This window comes from Simochromis diagramma, unplaced genomic scaffold, assembly GCF_900408965.1.
Source record: "Simochromis diagramma unplaced genomic scaffold, fSimDia1.1 OVJJ01000603.1, whole genome shotgun sequence".
NCBI lineage: Eukaryota > Metazoa > Chordata > Actinopteri > Cichliformes > Cichlidae > Simochromis > Simochromis diagramma.
The window spans coordinates 2,706,500-2,719,616 of NW_024387414.1; the positions used below are offsets into that span (position 1 = coordinate 2,706,500).

At 44.1% G+C, this 13,117-nt stretch overlaps 1 protein-coding gene across 1 annotated transcript; it reads left to right on the forward strand.

Moving 5' to 3' along the window:
* Positions 1 to 4,154: 4,154 nt before the first annotated feature.
* cebpg (CCAAT enhancer binding protein gamma) lies at positions 4,155 to 8,516 on the forward strand. Its single transcript, XM_040011504.1, has 2 exons — positions 4,155 to 5,420; positions 5,707 to 8,516. The coding sequence occupies exons 1-2, from the start codon at positions 5,308 to 5,310 to the stop codon at positions 6,302 to 6,304; spliced, it is 711 nt and encodes a 236-aa protein (XP_039867438.1). The 5' UTR covers positions 4,155 to 5,307; the 3' UTR covers positions 6,305 to 8,516.
* The last annotated feature ends 4,601 nt before the right edge of the window (positions 8,517 to 13,117 follow it).

The window sequence follows — 13,117 nt, forward strand, 5'->3', positions numbered from 1 at the left end:
ACTGCTGTTATATACAGAGAGGGAGTGGGCGGGCACACGTGCCCGCGCGCGCGCACACACAGCCCTCAGTCTTGCCAGCTATCTGCACGGGAACGCTTCAGAGTCAAACTCGACTCAAACTTTTATCACACACCGCGTCCTGCGCTCCTCTCTGCGCGCTCTGCTCACATATCAGCGCCAAAGCTCAGGCTGCCGAAGACGCACTGAAACCACCCGGAGCTGTTAGAGTCGGTCCGCCAAAGTCACATCATATATATATATATATATATATATATATATATATATATATATATATATATATATATATATATATATATATATATATATATATATGTTTACAAAAACAAATATTTACAAAAGTCAATGACTGCTCTGGATTTCAGAAGCTCTTCTACACCGAGCGCGCTGGTGTTCAGCGCGTAACGCGAGCAGCACGAAAACCTGTTTTTAAAAGAGCTCCATTCTGTTGGGCACTTTTCTTTAATCCCCGGGCAGTCTACACTGGCAGACTTTATCTCTGTGAAAGGAGGGAGCGGCACCTATCAGAGCAGGACGCACAGACTTTATGTGCAAGTTATAAAAGTCGAGAACATCTTCTGGACTTAGAACACGTCTGATGTTGAATAGAATGCGCACTGATGCAAAAACCTGTCATTACTTAGTTATAATATGAATATATACCGTCAAGTCCCTGCAAGAAAGAACCTTTTTCCCTTATTGTAATGTATTTTTATTTCCAAATTCTAAGTCAGGAAGATCCAACACTGAGGCAAATTTATTATGACTTGCTTACAATGTTAGATGTGACTTGGGGAATCTTCTTGGATGAGGACGGGTGAGCAGCGCGGAGCGGCGCGGAGCAGTGGGGGCAGGGACGGCGGACTGAAGAGCTGGACTGCAGCGCCCTCTATGAGCAGCAAACGGAGAGATCTTCGTGTTGGGAGCGATTTCAAGCTGCTTGTTTATTTTGTATTTTTATTCCATATATATTTTTACAGGTTTTTGCTTGACCTCCATTTGAAAACAATAATCTGCTTCTTTCTGACAGACCCAGCGCCACTTTCTGTCCTTTTTCTGCCCCATTTGAGGAATTTTTAACGAACCTTGAGGAAGCATTAGTGGTCCTCAGAGCCTGACTTTTAAAACTAGTGTTGACGGACTCAGCTGGGAAAATGTGAACAGCATTTTCTGTTGCACTGGGAAGCTCTTCAGGCCAGTGGCTTTCAGAAGGAAGCACCAGGGATCATTGAAGTGATCTGGAGGAACACGTGTTTTTAAGGAAACAACATAATAATTAAAAAAAAGTTTAAAACTGGAAAAAATAAGTGTGATGTTCCTAAACTTCAAAGTCAGCATGTTAAACACAAACTAGAATACACAAAATCGCTCAGACAAATATTTGAAGAGCTTTTGTTTGCTTCACTGCAGTTCAGCTGTCAGCACGATGCGAGGGTACCTCAGATCAGGCCAGCGCGTGGACCTTTGACCTCTTCGATCACACTTCGATCACATTCCTAATACTGCATTCAGCCTTCATTTGTTTTCAGTGACTTTACTTTCATTTTAACAGCACCGGTGAATCTCTGTTGAGCCGAGAGCCCTGACCTCGATGACATCACACCATTGTCACCAGTGTTATCTCGGACTTAAAGTGTTGAGTCAGTGTTGCAGCATTAGTGGTCCTGTACACATTTTCTGCAGCAACAGTGTGGTTGGACAGTAAAAAAAAAAAAAAAAACAACAACATTGTTTCCAGAAGCAATGTGATTTGAATTTAAGTTGACGTTAACCAATCAGACCTGAAAAAGCAGTTTACCAAAAAAAGCAAACACTGCACTGGAGTCATGAGTGACAGCTTCGAATTCCACATGGACAGCTGGCCAACATTCACAGCACATTTGCAGACATCAGCATAGTTTGGATGCAGCGCCTAGTAGAGCAATGTAATGTTTGGTCACGTGACCAGGCATCACTATTACCAAACCTCATGTTTTGTGTCTCTTTGTGGCTGCTTTCAGTCCAGCTCAATTTCATTTATGCAGTTAAGTCCAAAAGATGTTGGACTGTGACTGTTTAGAGGGGTTGTTGTTTGCCTCTGTACACCACAACAGTGAATTTAAAAAAAATCAAGATTTGAATGAAGCGCAGACTTTCAGCTTTAATTTGGGGGGATTTAACAAAAGCACTGAACTAACTGTACTGGAATTACAGCCATTTTATGCACAGTACTAACTTTCACAGGACAATTGACTGACAAGCTGCTTCATGGTCATATGAGGCCTGTTGTCATCTTATGTCATGTGAAATAGTCAGATATGAAATCTGTTGTTAAGTCCAAGAGTTGAAATTGCATTTGATAGCTGGATGTCTCAATGTGGCATCTCAGTTCAAGTGAGGGAGGCCATCGTTCGGCTGAAAAGCCCAAATAAACAGCAAAGACTTTGGTATTGGCCAAATCAAAAATCTGGTGCATTGTTTAAAAAAAGAATGCACTGACCAGCTCAGCAACACCAACAGATCTGAAAGAGCATAGAAAACACCTACAGCGCATGATGGCAGAATTATTTCCATTATTAAGAAAATACCTTAATTGCCCCTTGGGGATGAATATAGTTTTTCTGAACATAATGAAATGATGCATTTGTGAATGGAAATATAGAGAGTTTACAACAGGTCAGACTGTCAGTATACATCTAAAAGAGCCTGAAAAAGATCTTGGGACAGTGATGGTTGTTTAAGAATGATGGCCTGGGCATGTAAGGCTGCAGTCGAACCGGGTCATGGGTGTTTATTCATGATGTTGCTGCCAGTACAAGCAGCCGGATGAACTGTGGCATGGTTTCTAGACTTTAGGTAGCCACTGGGTGCAAAGGATTTATGTCCAGTTATTAAAATCAATCCTTATGTTTACACTTAGGAGCCTCTGAAAATGGGAGGCTATGTATTAAAATGGCTGTAATGTCTAGACAGTCGATGCAAAAGTTTTGTTAAACCCTTTGAATGAAAGCTGAAAGTTGCACTGCAGTCTCATCTTGATTGATTTAAACTCCATCATAGTGGAGCAGAAAGGTAAAATAAAAGGGGGGAAATCTGTGCACAAACCTATAACTACACAGTCATGTTATCATGTGAAATCCCTGGGCAGCCTGAGCCTATAGCAGGATAAGGGATGGTCAGGGTCAGCTGATCTGACTATAAACTTTAAAAAAGGAAAGTGTGAAGTCTCATCTTAAAAGTCTGTCTCCTGAATCCAAACTTGAGCACATGTTCCACAGAAGAGGCCTGAAGCTGTAGGCTCTGCCTCCCATTCCACTTTTGGAAACTCTAGAAACCACATGTAAGCTCGCAGCCTGAGATTAAAGTGCTGTCAGGATACATTTTTGTCTGTTTGTAACTTCTTTTTATCACTTTTATCACCCACTTTTTAAATATTTTGTTTCTTTTGTGTCTTTTTTTTTACCTTTTGAAGTTGATCTTTCGTTTTTGTTTGTTTGGATCCAGGTCAGATCCAGGTGACCTCTGACAGCTCAGGGTCTTTGTCTATACATCCCTTCATTTATATTCTCTGGTCATGATTATTATTAATAAAACAGTAATTACATTGTTTTTGTGTGTTCCTGGTAGGACCGCGGTTTCATTAAGTGCTTGTCTCACCTGTGAATGTTCACCAGGTGTTTGAAGTGGTTTCTTTGTACACGCGGATGTCACAGTAGTTATTATAGTGACTGAAGGAAGCGGGAGCGTCGATACTGAAGGTACTGCCGTTTTGAGAGAGAGTCTCGTCATTCAGAGATGAAGTCATACGTGTTTCAACTCATCTGACCAGCCTCGGTTACATAAACAACGCCGAGAGAAGATAGCAGCGTCTCATTGGTCCAAACACGAATCAATCACAAAGAGCATTGCATCACTCCGCCGCACACTCATCGGTGATTGGCCAAGCACCCCAACTCGCTGCCACCTACTCGCCTGTGATTAGCTGATCCTGGACATTGCCGTACATGGTAAAAGAGATTTCGCAATCGGTCGCTCTCCATGTTACAAACAAAAACAGTCCGAGCTCATACGGACGGGATTAAACTTCGGTTTTCTAGGGGAACTTTTTCATCTTTTGACGGACGGTTGAGCCCGCCGCCTCCCAGTGAAGGTAAAATCGTAGTTTTATTTCTCTGTAGGTCCGAAACAGCGAAGCTGGCAGTGAGCTGATGGCTGTTAGCGACAGGAGCTAACTCGCTAGCTGGCTATGCGCCCGGCTAAACAGGCAGTGTTCGCGTACGTTAAAAGAAAGCTGTTGTGTTTCGGGTCAAATCGGCTTAAATCGACGCCTGTCTCAGAGCGGGAAAGCTCGACAGTCAGTAGCGAGGCGGCGAGTCGCCTGTTGGTCGCTTCGAGTGAACAGAAAGTTGTCAAAGTGTTCGAAAATTAAAGTTTAGGTACTTTAAAGCGACGTGTTTCGGATCAGTCCGCCTGTTTCGGTCTGTTTCGTGTGATTTCATATTTGTCACACATCGGTAAAGTCACCAGAAAGCGGTGGTTTTGTGTATAGCCCCGCATGACTCTGGAGTTCCCCTGTCTTCACACAAAGAGAGCCGCTCGTGATGATGCAACAACAGGCAACCTCTCCGCTGTTTCACCCGGAGCGCTTTCCGCTGCGCACAGCTGACTGGCTGCATAGCAACGCACCAGCCAATCAGAGCGGCGCTATTAATTGGCCGTGCGGAATAACAATCCAAACAATTATCGTATCGCAGTGATGGAGGAGGAGGATGGTGATGATGGAGCCTCCTAACTGGACCAAACTCTGCATAATCCGAGTATAACGTTTCAGCGAAAGGGAAAGTGAGGAAATGATGTTCAGAGCTGGAACTTTGGCTGATTGACCTCCACCTTCCAGAAATGGTAGAAACACATTAAAATGGCTTGTCAGTCCTTTTGTTGCAGAAATTAAAAAAAAATTCCTGAACATTTCTGGCGCAGAGCTGCAGAGTGAAATCAAAAAGCTGTCAAGTCTGACAAATGTTCAGTGTTTGCGCTGTGCAGCTCATATTTAGCAGGATCAGAGCCTGCATCCACCGAAAGACGCCAAAGCAGAATCCATAGTACCGCCTTTGTGCCCATTTGCATAGGCGTCTGGATAGTGAATTGATATGGGATATTCAACCAGCACAGACATGCTTGCAGGTGGGTGATGTGTTAGGCTCAGGTAGAAGGTTGATTTGGTTAAAAAGTGGGCTTGAACAGTGAGAGATCGACAGGGAGGTTCACTGCATAGAGGAAGAAGAGTGGAGAAATAAATAACAGATCAAAATGATGCGCACAAGTCTCGAGATGCGGCTGTATGATATCAAAGACCACCAGGATGCTTTTCACTTCCTGTCAACGCGCAGGAAGCCAGCAAAGACCGGAACCTCTGAGATTAGGTACCCTAACCCTAACGAATCAGATGGTGTTGTTCTTTCATGTAGATGATAAAAATTGACCAGTACTTTACTTATTAAAATGCCAAATAAAGTCAGTGAAAGGGACGTACTGTGGTTCAGGTGAGGCCTCCACTCCAAACGCGTGGACAGAAACATCTGCACACAGCTGTCTCTGATTTCTTTGTCTTCTTACATGTGTGGTGTTGTCCGTGGCTAGTCTACAGCTTAGTGTTTGCTTTGATTCTGTGTGATCTGCTCAATTAATCTGGTCTGTCTTGCCCTCCAGGCTCTGTCCATCTGCAGGACCTTCTTCTTTCCTTCCAGTCTTCTATTCAGCTCTACACCTGAGGAGACTCTGGTCAAAGATCAGCACCCGTTGGCAGCACATCCAAATGAGCCGGCCGTCGCAGCCGAAACTAACTGCAACTGACCACAACGGCGTGAGCGTCATCCAGAGCCAGGCCCACGCTGCTTCTTCGTCCCTGCCGGCAGCCGTAGCCGGACTGCAGCAGGTCCCGCAACTCGTCCCAGCAAACCCTTCAACCGGAGGTGGCAAAGCCCTCGCCCCCAGCAAGATGAAGAAACCCCCTGCAGACAAGGAGAGCGAGGAGTACCGCCAGCGGCGCGAACGCAACAACCTGGCAGTGAAGAAGAGCCGCATGCGCAGCAAGCAGAAGGCGATGGACACGCAGCAGCGCGTCAACGAGCTGAAGGAGGAGAACGAGCGGCTCGAGGCAAAGATCAAACTGCTGAGCAAAGAGCTGAGCGTGCTCAAAGACCTCTTCCTGGAGCACGCTCACAACCTGGCCGACAACGTCCAGCCGCCCGCAGGCGCAGAGGGTTCCAGTCCCGCCCCCAACAGTACCTCCACCAACGGGCAGTGAGGAGGGTAACCACCAGGATGTTGAATATCTGCAGCTTTTATGGAAGCTTCTCCCTTTGGGAATGAGGCCCCACTTCTTCTTCATGGCTTTCTCTTTTTTTTTTTTTTGTGATTATCAGTTATTATTTAACCTTTTAATAATTCACCACCATCATCATCCAGTTCGCCAAAATAACCGCCAGTGTTCCCACTGTCTACCCAGAACAGCTCAGAGTTTTAACACGTCTGGAATCGTTTTAGAAGAAAAAGCTTAAACATGTTTTCTGGAAATATCTTTTAAAAATTTTTTAAAAAATCCACTGAAGTGTGACTTTTAAAATTGAAAGCCAGTTAGTCTGTGATGTTTGGCTGAAAGCCTCCAGCTGTGTCATCGCTCCTCTGATTGACTCATTGATTTGGGGGAACATGATGCGATTTGAACTCGTATAAACTGAGTCGTCGTCTGTTAGGATTCTCTGGAACAACAACAAAAAAATCACCACACATTTCCTGCATTTCCTCTTCCTGGTGGCGGAAACCCCCGGTTCAGTCTGATGAAGACGTCCGTGGCCATCGCTGAGCGCTCCGCAGCCGCAGGATGGACTTGTAAATGCTAAAATTCCCTTTTTCAGGATGTGTATTTTCTTCTGTTCTTCTACAAAGAGTTTGTAAAACAAAAAGTGTTTTTATTGTTAAGTACATTCACTACATGTTGATGTTTTAAGCACAGTTCTGTTTGTATGTGTGTGGGGTTTTTTGTTTTTTCATGACTCGTGTTGTTTAAGATCAGAAATAGAAAAAAAGTTTATATCTGACTCTACTGAGTGAAAACAGAGGGAGGGTTAGGGTTACACACACACACACACACACACATCTATCCTTTACTGGGTGGTTTTATTAACATGTTTGTGTTGCACACTTTTAATTTTGAGGTCTGAATCGCGGAGTCTTTCCTGCAGAGGCGGTGCATGTTAAACGTTGGTCTCCTGCCATATCAGTGGTTTATTGTTTATTTGGCAGTATTGACAATCACGGGGCCTCCAGCAGTGTCAGAGTGTAAAAATCGTGTGTGTTTATTTTTGGAAATTATCGGCGTGTTTTCTTTTAGTTTCACGCTGAAGATTTGAGGCTTCAATCGGGGCGTTGACAGGAAGGCGGGGCATCGATCCTGCTGCTGATATGACAGCAAGACCATGTTGTTGTGTTGAAACTGTGTAAAGGTGGAGGTGTGCGCAAGACGAACCCCCTCCCGCCACCTGTCGGAGTGGCCTGTCCAGACAGGTGTGTTTGTGTGTTTGCCGCTGGGCGGACCCAGACACCTCAGACTCTTCAGGCGAGCCGCAGATTTAATTAAACCCACTTTTAACCCGGACCAGCTGATTAGCCGCCAGCTAATGAGGTGTGAGCAGATCGGGACAGGCCCGTGCCCCGCAGGCACGCCGCAGAGAGGGGCGGGGCCACCGCGCACTGCTGTCAGACTTTATAATTATATGAGCTTTGTGTGGGCGTGGAGTGTTTTTCCACAGGGTTTGTCTGTCAGGAGCTTCGCCTCTGCAGGAATGTTGTTGCTTCTGAGCTGCTCAAGCCAACGTTCCCACAAGGTTCTCCTAATGTGTCCTGTAGACTTTGATTTTTACATTTTTCTGCACAGATTCGTCCAGAAAGTTCAGCGAGTTTTAAACAAAAACCTTCAGAATGTGTTTTTTATCCAGGTGGTGTGAAGTTTAGTTTCTGCAAATTGTCGATATTTTGCAGTTTTTCCATCATGCACGTGTATTTTCCCGCGTTTTATCAGACTTGAGCAGTGGAAATGAAATCAAATCATGTTTGACCTGAATCACTTCAGCTAGTTGCGGTTGGAGCTGAAAGTTCCAGTTCTCTTTATTGGTGTAACATATTTTGATTGGCGCTGTGGGGACGGGAGTCTCGTTGAGCACAGCCTTCACCTTTGTCTCTTTTTTTTTGTTTGTATTTTCCATCTTTCTACACTTTTATTCCAACAGAAGCATGTTTGTTAGGGAAGTGTTTGCATGAATGGTGGGGGTGAAAGTTTAGTGCACTCATAAAATCAAATCTTCTGGTCTTAACTGAGCGGATCAGGAAGCAGACGTGATGGTTGTGCTGTTTTGCTTTGCTCTGAATGTTGCTGGGCAGCATTTCTCTGTCACTCAGCTTTTTTATATCAGAACCGGCTCACCTGCATTATAAATTAAAATTGAGTATAAAAGATGAAACTGTCCTAATTTTTTGTTTGTTTGTTTTGGTCCAGAGCTGTTGTCTCTGGTTTCATTCATTCATCTCCTTCTACATCAGTCTCAGTAAACCTTCGTGTTTTATTCTAATGGAACCTGTAATTCAGGCAGTGGGAACGTACCGTTACAGAAGCTGCAGCTCAGTCACGAAGCCACTGACTCTGTTCCATTAATGCTGTAAATAAAACACTCATTAGGAAGTCATGAAGAAGAATTAATGATTATTGTTGACGTTAGAATCTCTCACTCTGTGTCTCCAGCTGAGGACTGATGGCGACGTTTGACATGAGTTATCGCTCACGTAGACTTTAGGGATGTCCTGCCTCCCTAAACGACCACTGATTCATAAATAGAGACACTGCGTGCGCGCATGGATGTGCTTTAACCTCCTAAGACCCGAACTGTTTCATGGCATGCATTTTTAATTTTTCTTTGCTATTTGTGTTGATTGGGACCTAAAGAATGTAAAAACCAAAGAATTACCAGATTTTTTTTTTTCACCTCATTTTTGTTTTTTGAGAAAAACGAGATCCACATATGAGGACATTTGTCTCAAATTTTGAAAGAACAGTGGCAGCATAATGTCCTCGTAAGTGGATGTCAGGGCCTTGCAGAGAAAAATTAAGTATTTTGGTCTAGACGTCCCAAAACGTGATGTCCACATATGTGGACGCCAGGTCCTAGGAGGTTAAAGGTGTCACTCCAAATGTTCCAGTGTGAAGATTTTACTGCTTATCCAGCCTGGAGCCACTGAGAGCAGCTGTTATCAGGTGAGACGTCAATGCAGCCTGGATGCACGTGCAGTCCATCACAGGGATAACATCTGGCTGCATCTGCAGCAGCCAATTCACCCACTAACCTAACGACCATGTCTTTGGTGACCAGTAACAGATCAGTATGAGTGAAAATAGCCAGACTGCAGTTAAACTACCTGAATTCTTCTCAGTGAGAGATTTCACTGAGTGGCAGGTTAATACATTTATGATGTTTCTTTGATTCTTTTGAGATTTTGCTCCCAAATCCTTCCACAAAGCCACTAACCACTGCAGAGACGACATGATGGGATGACATCAGTACAGAGCCAAAGGTCAAACTGTGAAAAGGCCTGCGAGAAAAATTCCTGCTTCCTCATTGGCTGCTGAAGTCACCTGTTTTATCACGCCTGATCACTGGTTACTCGTGGTTACCGCTCTCTGCAGCCTCCCTGCAGACTGAGCAGAGCTGAAACTCTGAGCAAACAGAGGGCAGCCTGGTGGTGGAAGCCAAGTCAAACTGCAGCAGGAGCTCCACAGCTCAGCAGCTTTAGTTACTTCTAAAAGTTCAATCTGACATAAAAGAAAATGCAGCATGCTGTTAAAGGTCACAACAGCAGCTACTGCATTAATAATGAGCGAACGACATACAGTTATCCCCGTTAAAGCTTCTCTAACACCAATGCTTTTATTGTGCTAAACATATCATATGTTTACTCCTCGTAGATCGGCCACAGTTGCTGAGATCTGCGTGCCTGCAGCGCGTGCATTTACAGAAAAGTGCACGTCAAGTTACAGCGCAGATTTAATGTTTTGCTCATCAGTTTTTGGACAGTGACACTATTTCTGAGGTAACTTTGTCTTTCTTTACCACCACAGTGGGTTCCATCTGCACCTCCAAGCTCCGTCTGAGCAGCTTTGCTGCATTAGTCTGAATGTGAGCCGAGAGTGCAGCTCTGTACACTTCACACTTCATCCTGTCACCTCTGACGGCAGTCACATGATCAGTAAACACCAGTTCCCCTGGCAGCCACACACACCCATGCCATAACACTCCCTCCACCATGTTTGACAGATGAAGCGGTATGAGCACAGAGACGCCGTGAACAACAAACAGAGCAAACCACAAACTGTTGGAAACAGTAAGCGACAGTTAGTGACCTGAAGTGAAGGCATATGAGATAGCATATAAGGCCCCACAGAAGCCCAGTCGTACTAATTAAGTGGGTGTCTGCCTCCCAAACTGTTTGAACTATTTGAAACGATCAGATTGTGCTCTTAGAAGGTGATTTTTAAAACTGAAAAACAAAATCACGGCAGTTTTATTTACCCGTGCTCGACCTTTACTTATCTCCATTCGTCCTGCCTTGACTTCTTGTTGGCCTTTTTCTTTACATTGGTATGTTTTCATGTAAAATATTCATCTCTCTTATCTCCTTCTTTTCCCTAACACATTATCCATCTTTACCTCCTCCTGTCTTTGTTGTTTTCTTTCAGCTTAGTCATTTTATTTCAAATTAAAGATCAAAATGAAAACAGAACATTTGTCATCGTGCAGAAAATGATGAAATATTTTCTTGGTTTTAAATGCTGGGAGCATTTTTTCCCCCAACTCTTAAATATGAGCTCACCTTCAGTCATGCAGGGTGTTAAATCAGTGTGTGTGGACAGATAAGAGCTGTGGATTGATAAAAGGTTATCAGAGTGCGAAGAGAAGAGAGCTGAATGTGCAGCTCGAGCCGCCGGCCTTGAAACCCAAACGGGGTGAATGATTGACACGATGACATCATAATCGCCTGAGCTCAATAAACTAACGAGGACGGGGTTTTCTTTTTTTTCTGTCTCTCTCTGCTATTCAAAGTTCAGAGCTGGCATGTCCGCGGGTTATAAAGGTTTACTGGCGAAAAGTCAAACGTCTCCGCCTGACACAGAAAGCACACAGAGTGAGTCCTCCCACCTCCTCCTCCTCATGTTCCCATAATTATCACCGCTGTCAGAGCAGTCATGTCACTATCTAAAAATAAACCTTCTCTGTGTGTGTGTGTGTGTGTGTGTGTGTGTGTGAGTGTGGGCGGTGAATCCTCATCAGTCTGCTGAAAACTGGAACATCAGCTTCGCTCGGTCATTAGGCCTAATCCGAAAACCAGCAGCAGCACAAAAAGCTTCGTGCGCTGCCTGACGATGATGCTTGAATCACATGCGTGTCCTTTATCCCGCAAAGCACTGAACGACACGATGTCAGACCGCAGACTCACCGCAGGGCTGACACACTGCAACACACTGCCAAACCCAAACCTGTGGGTGCTTTATCCCACTTACACAAAGTGTCACTCTGTGAATCGCTCTGGTCTTTTGCATCCAGTTGCAGGTTTGTGTTTCTTTGTTGTCTATTTTCTGTTGTTAAATGAGATCCTGTGTCCACACTGTAAAAGGCATACATGCGTACATTTAGTTAACAGAACTGAGCGATGTTTCCAATCATAGAAGTTCTAATTTTATACAAGAAACAGGCGTTAAAGGAGGCTAACAAACCGAACATCCCCATCCCAGTCCTGTGGGAGAAAAGGTCAGACTGACTAAGGGCTGTTTCTCCCAGGTACCGAGGATTTATCAGGCACATCATTCAGACGGAGCAGGTATTTGTGGGTTTCACTTTTCCACAGAAATGTAAACAAACCTGAGTGAGAGAAGAACGAGTCTGGATCACTTTCTGCAGAATGCAAACATGGAAGAGATGTTCTTCTTCTCTGTTTCACGGTTAACCTGATCGTGCAGTCCTTCATTGTTATTTGCTGCTGAGCTCAGGCTGAGATGGAGAAGTGTTCACTCGTCTGCTTCCTCCCACTGATTGTGATTTGGTACTCACTCGTCTTATTTTTAGGATTAATCTCTCAATTAAATTCAGTTTCGTTTATATAGCACCTAATCACAACAACAGTCACCTCGAGGTGCTTTATATTGTAATGTGAAGACCCTACAATAATACAAAGAAAACAGAGAAAACCCCAATAATTATATGAAACCATATTAGCGAGCATTTTGGTGACAGTGGGAAGGAAGAACTCCCTTTTAATAGAAAGAAACCTCCAGCAGAATCAGGCTCAGGGAGGCGCTGTCATGTTCTGAGACCAGTTGGGGGTGAGGGGAGGAAGACAGGACAAGAGATATTGTTGAAGAGAGACAGATATTAATAATAACTAATAAATAAATGCATAGAAGTGTATAAACAGAAGAAACAGTGCATCATGGGAATCCTCCAGCAGCCTAGACCTATTGCAGTGCAATTAAGGGAGGATTCAGGGTCACCTGATCCAGCCCCAACTATATGCTTTGCAATGCAATTCAGTTCAGTACAGTCGTTTTGTATCAAGGCCCGTAATCTCTGCAAAGTAAAATAAATCTACAATATTAGTGGGAAAACCCAACAATCAGAAAATTCACCATTAACCACAGATGGCAACAGTAGGAAGGAAGAGCTCCCTTTTAGCATTAACGTCCGACGGGGCTGAAAGGAACGAGGGAAGCTTTGCTCCAATGTTGTGTGTATGGGGAGATTTTTAGCTGCAGCGGTGCTGATTCTGGAATAACTGAAGACTTTAGCACGTCATGGCTGCAGGTCCAAAGCAGATCATCAATGGATTAGTGCTCTGTATGATGCAGGACTCAAGGGTGAACTGTGTCCAAACAGGAAAATGAAAGACCTTGGTGCAGCTTTGAAACTATTTGTGTATAATGACTCTCATTAGACTGAATGCTCATAGTTTATGGGATATCTATATTTTCATAAAAACTAAAAATTCTCTCTGCGCTTTTGTCGTAGTGCAGGAACTA